The 17946-nt window shown below is 39.9% G+C and overlaps 1 protein-coding gene across 2 annotated transcripts in view; it reads left to right on the top strand.

The window, feature by feature from the left end:
* The window catches only part of GLRA2 (glycine receptor alpha 2), a 224273-nt gene that overhangs the window by 54261 nt on the left and 152066 nt on the right, over window positions 1–17946 (top strand). For both annotated transcript variants that reach the window (XM_090031654.1, XM_090031652.1), the window contains exons 5-7: window positions 10278–10360; window positions 11571–11708; window positions 13513–13727. In XM_090031654.1, the coding sequence (XP_089887780.1) occupies window positions 10278–10360; window positions 11571–11708; window positions 13513–13727 (436 nt within the window). The remainder of the gene's footprint in view (window positions 1–10277; window positions 10361–11570; window positions 11709–13512; window positions 13728–17946) is intronic.

The raw sequence follows: 17946 nt of genomic DNA, 5'->3' as shown, positions 1-17946 counted from the left end.
CCCAACACAGTACAGCCCATCTACTTTTTATTTCTCTCTTTTTTTTTCACTCAGTTTTAGTTCTTTTAAAGAAGCCATCATGGATTCCTTCCTGACAGTCTCCTCAACCCTGGGGACAATTTTCACACCCTTTTCCTTGTTGATGATTCCTTCCATTACCCTCTGTTGACTCTTTTATTTTCACCTCAAATTAGAGTGTCCAGATCCACAGTGATGATCTGGCTGACTGGCTCTGTGATATCTCTATATTTCTATTGGCCTCCTCTGTTTGGTTTGCTTATGATAATGACTGATAGGAATGTTTGTTATGCAAGCAGCATGGCTATTGTCAAAACTCCATAGATCATACTGATTGAAGAAGGCAAGATTAGCTTTTTAATAACACAGAGTTGCCTAATCTATCTCACGTCATACAACATTTAAAGTAAATTAAGGATCCACACTAACAGATAACTGGCAACTCATGAACTTAGACTCCTTTTACACAAAAAAACAACATACCTATCACACAGGAAAAAAGCAAAAGATCTGGGCTTGTTTAGGCTAGGAAAAAAAAAGTTGAGAAAGAGATATAATCACTGTCAATGAACACCTCTTGGGAATGAACACCAGGGAGGGGAAAGAGCAATTTAAAGTAAAGGACAAGAGGCCTCACTAAGTTTTTATGATAAGAATTTAATCATAATTATGTGGATGCCAGTGATGGGAGGGACCTGGGCTCAGTGATCCAGAAGGTCCCCTTCAGTTTTATGAACATATTTTTCAAACAGAATTAAAATGACACTTATTTTTAAACAAAAGGGGCGAGGGAGATTGTGGAGCCTGAACAATATTGAGTTTGTGGGGGGAAAAATATATCTTCATTGTGTGTGTGTGTGTGTGTGTGTGTGTGTGTGTGTACACACAGGGCTTTTAATTATGGAAAATTGTGCTAATGAGATACCACCAAGCTGCTAATTGGATGCATGCCAAGGTACACATCTGTGTACATGAGCTCTTTATGGGCAATGATTTCATCTACATTGAAGTGACCTGTGATTTTACGTACCATGTAAAAATGATCTCCCTGGTACTATTGCTGGTACATGATGTGCTGTACAAAGGGTTCTCTGGGGGCCTAATTCTAAATGAATGGTGCAGAAAAGTATATCGCTATACCATGCATTCAGGACTGGTTTGCATTTCAATATGCTGCTTAGAACAGAGATGGTATCAAGCCAAGAGGAAAACAAAACAATAACGAAGAAAAAATGTAAGGAATGGCAGAGATTAAATTTATATTTTTGTTAAAAAAATGACTAATTATATTATTTTAAAGCTTAAGTAAAATCCTATTTGATTTTAATTTTCTAGAACTGGTTGAGCAGTATTTAGAAAATCATTCACTGGTATAGTGAACAATATCTGTATTACAATTGGAAATAAGATGCAAAACTTTTTTTGCCATTAACAAGAAATCTACCATAACAATCAGTCCCACTCACTGTTTTGTTAACCTATATGTGAACTGAACACTTATTCTTCCCTAAGGAGAAGAGGGCCCTGACTGGGTCCGTATTACCATATAGCAATATTCATGGATAAAGTCTCTCTCTTCTCTGAAACAAAGTTTGTTTACATGGCACATTGCCACTTTAAATGAGCTAGCATAGGTACCAGAAGCAGTATTCCTGTTTTATCATGGCACTGCCTGTGATAATTAGTAGTTATGAGAGGTCAGATGTATTTGCCCAGATGGAGGATTGCATTAATATGGCTCTGCTGCTTCTGGTATCCATTTAGAGGTATATCTGTGAAATTCTGCATTGTTCTGCGCAGACATACCCAAGGTGTTCTTGTTGCTGCCTGTTGCCAGCTTGAAAATGAAACATAGTGCAGAATGTTGGATTTTTTGACAATGTGGCTCTGCATTATTTTTTCAGATACCACTGGTGCTATATTGTGAATGTACAGTATATCAGTATGAAATAGTGTCATAATCTAAACCACAGTGATCAATCAGAAACACTAATGATTTAAGTTAAACTAAATATATTCATAATATACTGGCATATCCACTCAGTATATAATCAGGGTGACCATACATCCGAGTTTAGCTGGGACAGTCCTGGATTTCAGAGGATGGTCCTGGCTGGGTGGTAATAATTAAAATGAGTGTCCTGGAAAAGCAGGGGCATGAGTCAGGCAGGGAGGTGGAATGGTGCAGAGTGCCATGGCATGCTAGGCAGGCACTGCTGCCCACCCACTTGAATATGCTCACAACCCTACCCCACCTCTACCTGCAGCACTGCCACTGACTTGAGAGAGTGGAGAAAGATAAAGGGGGTGGCAGGAGGGAATGAGGAGAGCGTCCCAGATTTGCTTATGGTCAGTCTATATATACTTTTTAAAATCAGCTGACCTGCCACATAGCACTCTCGTTTCTGGAACACTGGTTCCTTGGCTTTGAAGAAACAAAGCCAATCGAATCATTGTTCTGTGCCTGGACAAATTTTATGATTTAGATCACAGGATTTTCGCTGTGACTCACAGCACATCAGGCTAATGAAAGTTAGCTGCTTAAAGATGTGAAGTAGTTTAGACTTCAGTTAATATTTGCTAAAAAGTAACAATACATTAAATCCCTGATATCAGGTTGGATGTTCTGCTATAGTGCCAAGGGAGCAAAGCTTTATTTGGAATATGTACTGGAGATATGTGTTGTTAAAGTATACATGTTGTTCATATGCTTTCTTAAGAATTTCTTAGAGCTAATAATCCTAGTTCTAACTTTCAACAACTGAACAGATACAGGCATGCTTTACATGTAGTATCTTAAAGTATTATTCTAGCATTGTAGAAAAATCAGAGGAGACACTACCAAACACAGTGTGTTAGAACTACAGTGGTGAGCTACAGCAGTCTCAAATAGATTAAAGAGATGATAGAAGAAAATGAGGGACATACCCTGATGTGTCTTTAACATTTTACCACTATTAGCGTTTTCATATTAAGGGGCTTAATCCTGCCATCAGCTGTCCTATGGAGAAAATTTTTATCCAGGGAATGAACTGGCCTACCACCTCTGTCTCTTTTAGAGTAGCAAATGATGAAACAGCAGCACAAATGTCATGGAGAAGATTGGACAGATGAAAACAGATCCTGGCATGTGTGGAAGTGGATGGAGGATATGAGTGGGCATAAGGAAGCTGGGAGATGGATAAGAGACAAAGGGAATCAGGGTGCAAGTTTGGATTAGAGGGGAGAGGAGGGTAGGAGTCATGGAGTAAAGGTTGATTAGGAAGAGATTAAAATGGAAAAAGGCTGGATGTCCAGTTGTTTCAACAAACAGCTCCCAATGATGTACACATGAAGGGGATTTTTTCAGTGATCATTACAGTATATAAAATTAGTGATTTAATAAAGTGGATTGTTATTTAGCTCACATCTTTCATTTTATTTAGATCTGTATTGAAATTAGATATGTTTTTCTTTTAAAAACAAACCTATTGACAATTAATTTTGTAATAACAGCAATCGCTATTAAAAACCAAAACTCACTACAATCTTTTAACATTAAATTAAAAAATAATAGAACATACCAGGGATGTCCTCCTCTCAGCAGCTTGACTTCATGTAAATTTTAGCAGCAAATATCCTTTGCTGTTAATATGACTATGTTGTAATATGGCAACCGCTATAGGTATTTTAATACTAGTGAATTACCATAAAACTATAGATTTAGTTGCTGTGCAAAGTATGTGGGGTAGTATTAAATATTATATCAAGTTGCAGAATTCCTGTATTGAATCATGACACAATGGGTTTAACCACCTGTCCCCCTAACAGCATAAGTCCTATATTTTTTTAGAATGCAGCCACCAGACTATTAGATGTCTGTCTGTCACCTGCCCATATTATTCTGCTCCTTTGTGTATGTTTTTAATTCCTAGGCTAACACCTTCTGATAGGACCAAGCTTTTAAATAACATATTCAATAATTTTGTAATGTCCAAAGCTATTGTTTCTTTATATTCATGTTCCCATGTTTATATTCATCTCCCCATGTCCACTGTTCTCTTTGAACCCTTGTGGGTTCAGCTTACTCCTTCTCTGTGTTCTGCCAACTGTGGGAGATGGCATATATGGGAAACAAGCCATAGCTTTGCCTACTTTCCTCTTAATGCCTATTGCTCAAGTGGACAGCACCAGATCTACGACTCGTGTTCTCTCCCTTGGAGCTAGACCCTCAGCCTAGGCATGGCTGATGGGTGTGCAGAGGGCATAAGGGGGCTGTACACATTGTCAGAGACACAGTCCAATCCTTAATCAATTTCCCCACTTCGAATTTAGGAGGAATGGTTTTGAAAACCTGTTTTTACTGAAAATCACTATAAGCTTCTTGTGTTACATTTAAAAGCTGTTGTTACAGCATCTTGAATGCTATGGTGGCAGTGTCCATTGAAAATAATTGTCCCATATTTTTAAAAAGCCATTTCTTTTGATTTATTAATGAATAAAGCATTCATCAATGAAATTGTCAGTTAAAGTGTTGCCACTTGTATTCTATAGTCAAGTCTCCAGAGGCCGTCATGAAATTTGTCAAGTACATGTGAGATATGAGAGGATTCATTTTGTTACATTTTATGTCACTGATCCCATTACAATAGACCAGTAGTGTTCAACCTTTTGGTCCTATGGGTCAGATAAGTGACATGGGGCCAGTTCATAGAGCCAGATTGAGTTCTGCACACTGGAATTGGGTCCAGGACACTTAGTACCACTTATTCTCTGCTCAAGTGGGGTAAACAGAGTGGATCCTGAATTCAGTTACAGTTACAGCTGCTGAATCATACTCCTGTCTCATCCAAGTATAAGATGACCTTCTACTAGTGAGCTGAAGGAGAGACAAATTGAGATAGTTAACAGAAGACTGCAGCGCTGGTGCAATCAGGAAGGCTTTGGTTTCCACGATCACACCCCACTCTTTGGAGAGAGAGGCAGTAGTCTTCTGGGAAGAGGTAGTCTCCATCTCACTCCACTGGGGAGGAAGCTCTTCTCAGTCAGAATGACTGACCTATTTGACCAGGCTTTAAACTAAGCTTGCTGTGGGATGGGCGGACAACTACCAAAGCAAGTCCACCAAGCATCAACCACATAATTGGCAGATTTGGATGCTCAAGGGAACCCACTCCTGCCTCACCCCATGAACAGAGCTCCTCCCTGAATGCAGGGAATCTTATGACTTCTGACAGCACACTTACTTGTCTATACACTAATGCCAGGAGCTTAGGGAATGAACAGGAGGAACTGATCCTCCTGCTAAACAGAAATAACTACGATGTCATAGGGATAACGGAGACCTGCTGGGACTCCTCCTATGATTGGACCATGGGTATAGATGGTTACACCCTGTACAGGAGAGATTGTGCTGAAAAAAGGGGCAGGGGTGTAACTCTCTATGTCAAGAACAGCTACACGTCCCTACAAACTGAGACTGGCACACATGGAAGAAGGCTGGAGACCCTCTGGATTAGAATATGTGGGGAACATGCTGAAGGGGACACAACTGTAAATCCTACTATAGACCTCCTAATCAGGACAAGAGTTTGACCACAAATTCACCAGGGAACTGGCGGAGGCTGCACACTCTCAGTGCATGGTTGTCATGGGGGACTTCAACTACCAGACTATCTCAAGGGAAGTGCACTCAGCCAAATCTAATTGGTCACAAAGCTTCCTCATGCGCATGGATGAGCTCTACCTGTCTCAAGAAGTTTATGGGCTGACTAGAGGTAAGGCGCTGCTGGACCTGGTACTGGCCAAGGGGGTTGATCTAGCCAGTGATCTAAGAATCAAAGGGAAGCTGGAAGACAGTGATCACAAGCTGATCATCTTCACTATCCATTGCAAAGCTGGCAAGTCAGTCAGCAAAGCACAAGTCCTCAGCTTTAGAAAAGCCAAATTTGATAAGCTCAGGAGGCTTGTTTTCGAGGGACTGAGAGGCCATGACTCAACAGAGAGGGGAGTTCAAAACAAATGGTTGCTCCTTAAGGGAATGATCCTAAAAGCACAAGGGATGTCCATCCTAACCCATAGGAAAAGTAGTAAAAGGGTACAAGAACCCTCTTGGTTCAGCACACACTAGGAAATCTGGTAGTCACACCAGATGACAAAGCTAACCTATTTAACAATTTCTTTGCCTCCATTTTCCTGAGCAGGGACCAGATCAGCCCCCACACTGAGACCCCCTCAGGCCCGAAGGGAGGCGCACCCAGGCCTAGGGTCAGTGAGAATCTAGTCAGGAAACTTTGAAGGGACTGGACATAATCAAATCAGCTAGTCCTGATGATCTCCACCCCAGAGTGCTGAGGGAATAGCTGAGGTCATTGCAGGACCCCTGGCATGGCTTTACAAGCACTTGTGGTGCTCTGGTGCAGTGCCAGAGGACTGGAAAAGGGCCAATGTGGTTCCCATTTTCAAAAAAGGGATGAAGGGGGACCCAGGAAACTATAGGCCAGTTAGTCTTACCTCGATCCTGGGTAAGCTTTTTGAGAGAATTGTCCTGGCACATGTCCATGAGGGGCCATCAGGGGAGATTATGCTTAGGGGGAACCAACACAGGTTCATTAGAGGGACCAACCTGGTGGCCTTCTATGACCAGGTCACAAAATCCTTAGATGCAGGGGTACCAGTAGACGTAATCTTTCTGGACATTAGGAAGGCCTTCGACACTGTCTCTCACCCTGTTCTCATTAAGAAACTGGGGGACTGTGGCATTGACACCTAAACAGTCAGATGGGTCACTAACTGGCTGGAAGGCTGCACCCAGAGTGTGGTGGTGGATGGGTCATTTTTGACCTGGAGGGGTGTGGGCAGTGGGGTCCCCCAGGGCTCGGTCCTCAGGCCCGCACTGTTCAACATCTTCATCAGTGACTTGGACGAGGGTGTAAAAAGCACCCTGTTCAAATTTGCTGATGGCACTAAGATGTGGGAGGATGTGGGCATGCTAGAAGGGAGGAATAGGCTGCAATCTGACCTAGACAGGTTACAGGGGTGGGCGGATGAGAACAGGATGGGATTCAACACTGACAAGTGCAAGGTGATGCACCTGGGGAGGAACAACCGGCACCATACCTACAGACTGGGGAACTCCCTTCTCGTCAGTGCAGAGGCAGAAAAGGATCTTGGTGTCATCATTGTTGCCAAGATTAACATGAGCCAGCAGTGTGGGGATGTGGTCAGGAAGGCCAACCGCACCTTGTCATGCATCCACAGATGCATCTCGAGCAGGTCCAAGGAGGTGATCCTCCCCCTCTATGCGGCACTGGTCAGGCCACAGCTGGAGTACTGTGTCCAGTTCCAGGTGCCGCACTTCAAGAGGGATGTGGACATCATGGAGAGGGTCCAGAGGAGGGCCACTCGCATGATCAGGAGGCAGCAGGGCAGGCCCTATGAGGAGAGGCTAAGAGACCTGAACCTGTTCAGCCTCCACAAGAGAAGGCTGAGGGGAGATCTAGTGGCCTGTTACAAACTAGTCAGGAGGGATCAGCAGGCACTGGGGGAGTCCCTGTTCCCCCAAGCACCGCCAGGAGTGACCAGGAATAACGGTCACAAGCTGGCAGAGGGTAGGTTTAGGTTAGATATCAGGAGGCGCTACTTCACAGTCAGGGCGGCTAGGATCTGGAACCAGCTTCCAAGAGAAGTGGTGCAGGCTCCTACTCTGGGGGTCTTTAAGAGGAGGTTAGATGTACACCTTGCAGGGGTCGTTTGACCCCAGTACTCTTTCCTGCCATGGCAGGGGGCCGGACTCAATGATCTGCTCAAGTCCCTTCTGACCCTAGAAACTATCTCTGAAGATGTTCTCTTGAGCTGCTCTCATTGATGCAGTGAATAGAAATGACTCCCCATTTGTCCAGGTGAGCAGTGAATAATTTAGTCTCCCAGAAAAGTACCTTTCATTAGGAGAAGAAAGAGGAGATGCTGTTATTCGTCCTGTGAACAAACTTATACATTCTGTTCTGTTCTCATCTCCTGAAGCAACTAGCTATAGTATCCTTGAAGTCAATGGAGGCAGATCTGTTTACACCTCAGAGGCATGGAGCCAGTATTTAGAAGTGTTTGCTTTCTTGCATTTGCTTTATTAGAGGGGCTAAAACTAGATGCTTCCTTTCATTAAGCTGAAAGTCTGAGGTCAAACTCCCACTGAGCCCCTTTCTCAAGGGTGAGTGATAGAATCTGTCTCACCAGCTCTCATCAGCCTGTGAGCAATGTGTGGCAGAGGGGCCAGACTTACTCAGGTGAATTCAAGCAAATTATATATTCTGCAGCTCAGTTTTCTTTCTTCCTTCCTTCCTTTCTTCCTTTTAGGTCAGAAAATGAACTTACACATATAACCTATCTTTAGCAGAAGAAGAAGACAACAAGTTTGATATTAACATTTCAGAAAATAAGAGAAACAATCTTTTATTACTGCCATGGTTTAGCAGCTAAGATAGCTCAGTCTTTAGTCTGGTAAATGATATGGCAAATATATAACTTACTAACATTTTTGAAGAATTTGGAAAAATATGTACAGGACTGAGGGCCACATTTTCAAAGGTCTTTATGTTCCTGATAATGCACATAGGTGCCCAAAATACCCACATGCTTAGCTCCTAATCATTTCAGTAAAATGTGGGTGCTTAGGCAGGCACTTCTGAAAACAGTGTTAGGAGCCAATTTGCATCTCCAGGCGCTTAAGTATTTTGACAGTACTTTGATTTTGGCACTGAGTTCAAAGTACTATCATCTTTTACATTTTAACACAATAGAAAACCTGTGTGGTGAGCAAGATAGGAGCATTAGGTAGGTAGTGTATTTAGCAGGTGGTTACACCTTAATTTAAACTGGATTGAAAAATGAATTGTTTAATTTAGTTTTGATTTAAATTGCTTGACTATCATCCATTTGTTATTGTTTTAATTATTGCTATTTATGGGTATTGTGGTAATGCCTACTATACACACATATAATAAAAACACAGTCCCTTCTCCAAAAAAGTTTACCATATAAGCATCTGACAAGAGGCAACAAGTGGCACAACAAAGTTACAAGTGGAGCAACGGGTTACAATGAGTAGATTACAGTTGGTATAGTCTAAGCACATTCCCAGCTGTCCCTTTTGCTATTGAAATCCCCTTTTATACCACTGTCTGCTACCCCTGGTTTCTATTTGACTTTTCCTGGAGTTCTCAAATATTTCACTTGTACAGGTGACATTAGTCTCATGGACACTGCTTATCCATAGTCAAGATCACATAGTTTTTTCTGTAACAATGACAATAATTGATTGCATGGAAAATTATTAGTAACAGAGCGTTAACAAATAGTATTAGCTCTATCTGGTGCAATGACTGTTTTGCCCTTTTTGGAAAAAGATTTAGAACATACTGGATGAAATAGTTCCCATTGCCATCCAAGGGGAAACTCCCATTTATTAATAGCTGCAGGATTTACCTACTTCCTCTATATTTGCACTTCATTTCATTCTTCTTTTTAGATGTTCTGTTTTTGCAAAGTGGGGAGGAGTAAGATGATATGAAATATGTGGTCAGGAACCAAGAGATTCCTGCAGTTCATTGCTGGCGCCTGCACTGTTGTTTCTGAATCGTTATGCTAGGCGAAAGTCGTTTGTATTAAGTAATACAAACAACAGTTTGTAATACAAAATACAGTTTTATTATTAAGTAATCATTCTTACTGCAAGCTGCCTTCAGCCTTTGTTGGGAAGGGTGGCATATAAATTGAATGAATGAATGAATGAGAAAGGGTATGCTCCTTTAAATTTTGTGGAACTGAGAGTAGTCTGAAATATTACATTTACTACTTCTATAAATCTTGAAGGAGTGACATCTTGGAATCTCAGCTGTTCTTCAAAATGGCCCAGATCATTTTGGATACTACCTGAGTCATTCTACTGATTTTTATCATTTTATAATCACATTTTTGTATTATTGTTAAAAATGTTTCTCCCCTGCTTGCATGAAAAACAGAACCTGTATGTACAGAAAGAAACTATGCAAATAGAATTTAGAAGAGAGAACCATAAACAAATCTTTTCATGATGTTAAGCTTTGGTCATACAATTTCAGTCCTTATCACAAATACCTGAGAGGATGTTCACTGTAAGACCAAACTTCTTTGGCTCACAAACTTGACTGCCTCTCTTTAAATATTGCTGACCTATGATTTTTCTGCTTTAAATATAACTTTGTAAATATTTTTAATGGTAGTTTACTGTTCTTATCTATATTTAGGCTAACTTTAACCCTATCCTGTCCCATGGACTTGAAGAATTTTCCTATGGATGTGCAGACATGCACAATGCAACTAGAAAGCTGTGAGTAATCAGATGATTTACCTGGTGGAAAACTTAAAAAAAATATCAAACCCCACAACATTATAACAGTTTCAATACCGATCATGAGACAGTTTCTGCAGACTTTTACCTGCATTCTGAAACAGTGTCTTTATAACACAAGGACAGAACTTGCCTTGCCTCTACATTAGGGGCATCAAATTCATCCAGCCCTGTGCATCAGATTAGTGGCACAGGACCAGTCTGTGGGCTGGTTCTGACCCATAGGTCAGCCTCACATGCAGGATACAGTGCCTGTCCTGAAATGTCTGCCTGCAGTGGATGCCACCTGCAGTGCGGTCCTGCTACCTGTTGAATGGGGTGGCTGTGCTGGGACTAAAGGGCTGTGCTGCAAGCAGCAGCCATTTTGATACTCTGAGGCCTTCCTGCATGCGATGGCTACTCTGGGATGTGTCACTAGATCCAGCATAGAGCTGACTTACGCTGGAGTTGGCACCACATGTGGCATGTGGGGCCATCTGGCCTGCTCGAGACCCACAGGCAGCAATGAGGGATGAATGATGAGCAGGGTTCCTGGTTTTCTATGATAAAAACAAATAAAAAATTTTCTGATTAAAGCCCCCCCCTCCCATTTTTCTGTTATATATATTATCAGAGAAAAAAGGATACCTGATAAGCTTCCCAGGGCTGTATCCAGCCTCCAGGCTCTCTTTAACACTACCGTTCTACATTGTTTCTCCTCTTATTCTGTCTCCTTCTGCTGTATGTTTCTCAGTACTGGGTTTCAAAGAATTACGAAAGTATTTCCTTTTTTTTTGTAAAAATAATATAAAAACAATCATTTTTATCGAAATTAAGAATTGTTTAATCACAGAGTGATGAAAACAAAATGAATCAGTGAGACTGATATGCAGCTACACTGAAATATAACTTTTGTTGTGAATAGTGTCCTTGGCAGTGTATTAAAAGTGGCTTTCCACTGGAAGCAAACTGTAGCATATATTCAGTAATTTTGAGGTTTGAGTGGAATGTTTCATCCACGTTAGTGGAGTTACATCTGTGATGTGGTTATGGGGCTTTATAATGTTCATAGCAATGTTAGAGATTCACAAGATGTGGGTGTACTAAAATTTGTCCATTCAAACGTGTGGTTATTTTCTCCTTCATGATTTGTTTTCATTTGACACTCCACCCTGTGACAATCTAATGAACAATGATTTGTTTATTTTAGTTGGTTACACTATGAATGACCTGATATTTGAGTGGCTAAGTGATGGTCCAGTGCAAGTTGCAGAAGGTTTAACTCTGCCACAGTTTATTTTGAAAGAAGATAAGGAACTTGGTTACTGCACAAAACATTACAACACTGGTGAGCAGTCTCTTAATCTTTCCTTTAATAATTACTTCTCCTACTATACTTTATGCAATTTTATAATAGGAGAACCAGGTTGATTTGTGGATTTATTTCTTTTTGCATGAAAGTTTTTTTCTGGTGAAAAATGCAAATTCAGTGGAAACAAGATCTTGCAAATATGTGTTGATTTTGCTAATTTTTATTTGTTTTAAAAAAATTAAATTTTGTGAAAATAAAACTTGATCATTTCAACATTTTTGAATGAAGCTTGTTGCTTCTTCAATTTGAGACATTTTGTTTCAATGTCTATTGAAGGGAGTGCCTGAAGTCTGAGTGTTTCTGATACACAAGATGGGGATTCAACTGTTGAAGCTGACTGTTGCTTGACCTGCTTTCTTTTAATATGTGTAAAGGAAAGCACATTTTTCTTTAATATGCTTTTTAAAAAAAAATCTAAAAATTTACAGGGCAGAATTAAACTGTTTCAGTTCTCTGAAAATGAAACTTTTAAAAATCAATTTATTAATTGAAACTTCAGATAACCAAAAATAAACCATCTCCAGCATCATGGGAGGTAAAAGAAGAGGGACAAGATTGTGAGGTCAAATGGGCAGCCCCTGAGAAAATCTATATAGGTTCCCTGCACAGGCTAGTACTTCTAGTCTACCTCCTGTTCTCTGGCATGGAAGTCCTAGCTCACAGGAAGCCTCCAGGAGCAGTGATAAAACCTTTGCAGCATGACAAAGTGAGATAAGAAGTAGTATGTAGTCAGAAGAACTTCCAAATTCTCAAATGACCCTTATCTCTAGAATATCTCCTAATGTTTGCAGATTTGGAGGGCTGAAAGATGTGTGTTTTCTTTAGGGCTAGGTACAGACAGTCAAAAAGCCCAAGCTTGGCAGGTTAGTCTAAACTGCACAGATTAAATTGAAACAGAAATGAACAGTCATTTACCTTTGATTCAGGAAATGCAGCCACATGTCTGTAGGGGCTCAGGCCAGAAGCTGGGGGTGCTAGACTCTGGCTGTGTGTTCACTACCTCTTCCTCCTGCCCCTGAGGTCTCTGGGATTTGCAGTCCAGGTTCACAGTAAAAGGACTCTGCGGCATCATTTTCTCTCCCTGCTTCCAGGTGCCTCTGGGATATGTAGTCCACAGTTGCAGCCAGCAGTAAATTTGAGTGTTGGAAGGGGTGACCCCACAAACTGACCCCATACTACTTGTCTAGCCTGTAAGGCCAGAAGGTTGGGCACCGTTGATGTAGAAGAGTGACTGGACCATTGGCCAGATATATCGACACAAGAAAAAGCACAAAAAACCAAAGAAGAATGGGACTGTTTACAAAACTTCTTTGGTTTGGTTTGGTTTTCTTGTAAAATGTTCACACAGAGGCATAAATAAAATAAAATATTTTTTATACATGTCACTTTCCACCACCAGAATTGTTATTATGCTACAAGGAAGTCTTGTTTAAATTTCTCTCAAATAATAATAAAAAAATTACATTTTCTCAAAATGGAGCAACAGTGTTATTGTCTGTTTCCTTGGCTGATGTGAAAAATTTGGCATAGTTTTGTAGCCAGGATTTCAAATATCCTTTGGTTTTATACTTTAAGCTACAATGCTATAAGTGCTATTATGTTATTGTTCTGAGCCAGAGCAATATTTTCATACTAGGACTGCTGCCTTTAAAGCTTTATTTTTTTGTGCACTATGAAATCTATGAGTCTGAAGTTGGGCAGTTAGTTTGGGTTCATAAAATAAGGTAAAACGTGCATAAGATATGCAAAAAAGATTCATAAAAGCAATTTCATGTTCCAGGAAAGTTTACATGCATTGAAGTCAAGTTTCATTTGGAGCGTCAGATGGGATACTATTTAATCCAGATGTACATTCCTAGCCTACTGATCGTCATTTTGTCTTGGGTTTCCTTCTGGATCAACATGGATGCTGCTCCAGCCAGAGTTGCTCTGGGCATCACTACAGTCTTGACAATGACCACTCAGAGTTCAGGCTCCAGAGCTTCTCTTCCAAAAGTAAGGAGTTCCTTTTAATATACAATATTTATTGATAACTTGCTGAGAATTTTTTTGGAGCTTCTGCAAACTTTGTTGAATATACTTAGGATTTGTGTACTGGAGAAGGTTGCATAAATTCAACTAATGGTCTGCTGACAGAGGAGAATAACAGGCTGTGTGTAAACCTTGTGGTTTAAACTATGTTTTCATTGATTTAAATTTGGAGTTTCATTGATTTCAATTTGGAATATGTTCAAGCCAAACAGCAGCAAACTACTGTCAAACCCAAATGAGTTTCCACAAAGGGGTTTATCCCAAATTAACTCAGTTGGGATCAATGTAAACTATAGTTCAGTTTTGTTGTGTGGACAAGACCAAAGATCAATACCGACCCTGCGATGTTTATGAACATACCAGACACAATAATAATAGAAAGATGTGCATCATAGGCACACCCTTGAACGTCCGCTTAAAAGCAATAGCATTCTTATCAGTACTGTTACGCCCTTGGGAGGATTTATTGTTTCAGAGACATGCTCTTATTAGCTTTGGAAGTTTAGGTGGATATGTTTCAACATTTTGGAACCAGAGTTTTGAAGGTACGTAAGTGCTTAAAGATTTAGATTAGTAGAGAGCCTCAGATTTCTTCTTGTATTCTGTCTGCTTTGGGTGCTCTTAATGGTAGAGTTGGCCCAGGCTCTTACTGGATTATTGTCCCAGGAGTTTACTGGAACTTTCAACCCAGACTACTTGGTTGTACTGGTTACAGCCTGCATTCTGCTTTCACTCAGCCTGGTAGCTCACCCTCTTTGCATGGTGAACCAAAGTGTTATTACTCAATTGCTGATAGTCTTCCAAGTTCTTCACTTAACACTCCCCCTTCCCTGAAAATTGCTAGAAAAGCACAAAGAACCATAAAGTCTATTCACTTGATGGGAGTGAGTTTATCACCAGTGGAAAAACAGTAACTCAAGCGTGTCATTGCTGGGCAGTTTCTCAATTTCAAGTTAGGCCAATGTGGGTGTTATTTTAACATCCTGTATCTTGTTTAAATGGTGCATATATGAAATAACTTCGAAAATTGCTCAGATGTTATTACTGTTTCTGTTCTGTTGGTGATATGAAGACACATTTACAAATCTGGTGACTACAGTCTGATTCAGTACAAGTTGTGCACTTTAAAATATGTCTAATTGGTCATGTGGACTGTGAAGAAGATAATTTTTCATGTGTGAATTTAGACTTCCAAGTGAAAAAATTTCTAATATACGCACTGTTTATTTTTTATAGTGCTCTGTAAACAGTGTGACAAAACATTACCCAAGAACCAACTTAATTCTGAAATAACACACCCATGGGCCTCTGGATATTGAGTCAGAGACAGGATCAAACAAAATGTTTCTGTAGAATGAGATTTCATTTAGCATCCACTAGTCTGACTGGAAAGTTTCCCCTGGTCTGAGAAGATGGTAAAGTACTGTTGAGGCTAGATTCTGATCTCATGCTGGATTTTCTTGGATAGATGGGGAAGAGACACAAAGGGATGCTTGATTCCTGGGAAGGTTCTACTCCATGTAGTTTAGACTGATAAAGGCTCCAAATACAGGTCAGGAACTGTCAGAAGCCAGCAGTGCTGTGCTAGGGCACTGATGCGAAGCCATGCAAAGGAAAGAGATTTTTTTTTTATTTTTAAGATTTTGACCCATTTATTTCAGTGAGGTTATTGTAGAATGATATTAATCTAAGTGAAATCAGAAAAGCAATCTCTGTGTATAATTAGCAAAGCTGTTTTCTAACCATGGTGTCCATGTAAAGCAATTGGCCCACGTGGCAAAACTAAATCAGCCGCAAGAAGAGTACGATTAAAGATATGATCTGAGAAAAGGTCACCGTATCTAGGTATATTTGAATTGGTTATGTTAGTTCATAAACACCTGTTCAAAGTGTATTTTGTGGTTCTTGAAGTTAGTCCAATAGTTCTAAATCTGGACAAGAGGCTGACAGTGGAGGACTAAACAATATAATCCATATGAAATACTAACCTCATTGTTTAATATCTTCATTAATGATTTGGAGGGTGGAAATCTGAGTGCAGACTTAACAATTTTGTAGATGACACCAAACTGGGTGGAGTTGTAGACTCTCTGGAGGGTAGGATGAGGATTCAGAATGACCTGGATACATTGGAGAACTGGTCGGAATTAGTGAAGTGAAACTCAATAAAGACAAGTACAAAGTCCTGCATTTAGAACAGAACGGTCAGTCACCTGCACAAATGCAGACTGGGGAATGACTGGCTATGCTACAGATGAGGAACTAGTGGTTATACTGTGAATACAAACCAACAGGGTGGTCTTGTTGCAAAACAAAAAAAACACAGTACCATACTAGGCTATATTAAGAGGAACATCACATGCAAGTCAAGGGAAGTCATTCTTGGGCCTGGTGAGGCTTCACTTGGAGTACTGTGTATAGTTTGGGTCAATGCATTTCAAGAAAGACGCAGGCAAATTGGAAAGAGTAGAGGTGAACAACAACAATGATTTGAGATCTAGGAGTTCTGACTTAAGAGCAAAGATTGGAAGGAATGGGAGTATTTTTTCTGGAGAAGAGAAGAGTAAGTGGGGATTTGATAACAATCTTCAGATTCCTGAAGGATGGTTATATAGAGGGTGGTAATAAACTATTTGCTGTGGCCAATGGGGGTAAGACAAGAAGTAACAGCCTTAAATTGCTGCAGGTGAAATTTAGGTCAGATATTAGGAAGAAGTTTCTCACTATGAGAGTAGTTAAATCCTGGAACAGGTTACCCAGAGACGTTGTGAAATCTCCATCTTTGGAAGATTTTAGACAAACACTTGTCCAGATAAATTTAGACAGCAATAATCTTGCCTTGATTAATTAATCAATTAATCAATTGATCGATCAATCAATTAATTAATTGATAGATTAGCTATGCCCTACGTTTCTATGATTCTGTCAATAGAAGTTTGTTATTGACTTCCATGAATCCTGACCGTGAATCCTGATCCAGATTTTCACTTTCAGTGTATAATCCTACTCATATAGGTAGTTGAAACTCCTGAGAGGAGATCTGGAAATCTCAATGACATACTTTATTGAAGGCAATAAGACTTATTTTCTGAAAGATTACTTACTTGCAGAGAAATTCAGCTCTTAATTACTCTGTTATGATTCTAGAAAACCCTGGTGAAGTTAATGGACTAACTTTTGCCTTACCTCTATAAATGAGAGTAGACAGAGTTCTGATTCCTATATACAAAACCTAACACTTGAAGGAACATACACTTCAGTACTTCATTAGATGAGGCTGTGCTAATATTTTGGTTGTGTTTCTATCCTCCTAAAGTTAGTGTGTGTTTTAAAACAAGAAATAAGCATATATTTAATGTAACAAATGAAGCTGAAAAAACAAGTTTAATGGAATATATTCTCTTTAACATTGTAAAATTCTCTTTTTTAAAATCAAAATTAAAACAACGGTAAAAAGATTTATGGATGAATATAAATAGCTAGAACTGACCAAACACAAAAAATATAATCCCCTCCCCCTACATACCTCCATGGCAGTTTCCTGTTGCTCTGATTTTCACATCACTGTTTTTCCCAGTATAAGAGTGAGTGTTTCATTTTTAACTCCAAATTAAAAAATCATATGAAGATGTTGCAGATTCATATGGATAAAAGACAGCATTTCAGATGCCTCTATATTTTGGAAAGCAAACATATTGAGATTTTTATCTCTTGTTTCCATGGGGATTCTGGATATTGAAACCCACAGGTGAAATACTCTTGAATGTGTAATGAAATGGATAAATTCCTACTTTAAAATATATGGAGGCTTAGGGATTATGTGGCCAAGTTGCCAGCAGTAGGCAGTGACCCAGGAAATTCTTTCTAGTCCTTGTTGCTATATACTAAAACACAAAAGTGCTGCAAAGCTGTATGTGGACCTGTCTGTTAGTACGTACTCACCTTAATTACATCCTACGCAGTTTTCCATTTCTGTTTGCAAGACTATTACCACAGATCACACCTTTTGAGGCAATCATTCTTTTCTCTGTAGAAGAGACTAAGCCGGGGGAGACATACCTAGTGATTGTTTTTGATCAGCCTTTCAGTTTTTATCTAAATAATAGGAAACTGCTGTTTAGAAGCTATCAACCATCATAAAAATCACACACCCTACTAAACAACTATATGGGGTTATATAACA

Source organism: Crocodylus siamensis, chromosome 1 (assembly GCF_052110815.1).
Source record: "Crocodylus siamensis isolate JL-2025a chromosome 1, ASM5211081v1, whole genome shotgun sequence".
Classification (NCBI taxonomy): domain Eukaryota; kingdom Metazoa; phylum Chordata; order Crocodylia; family Crocodylidae; genus Crocodylus; species Crocodylus siamensis.
This window is presented reverse-complemented; position numbering and strand designations above follow the sequence as displayed.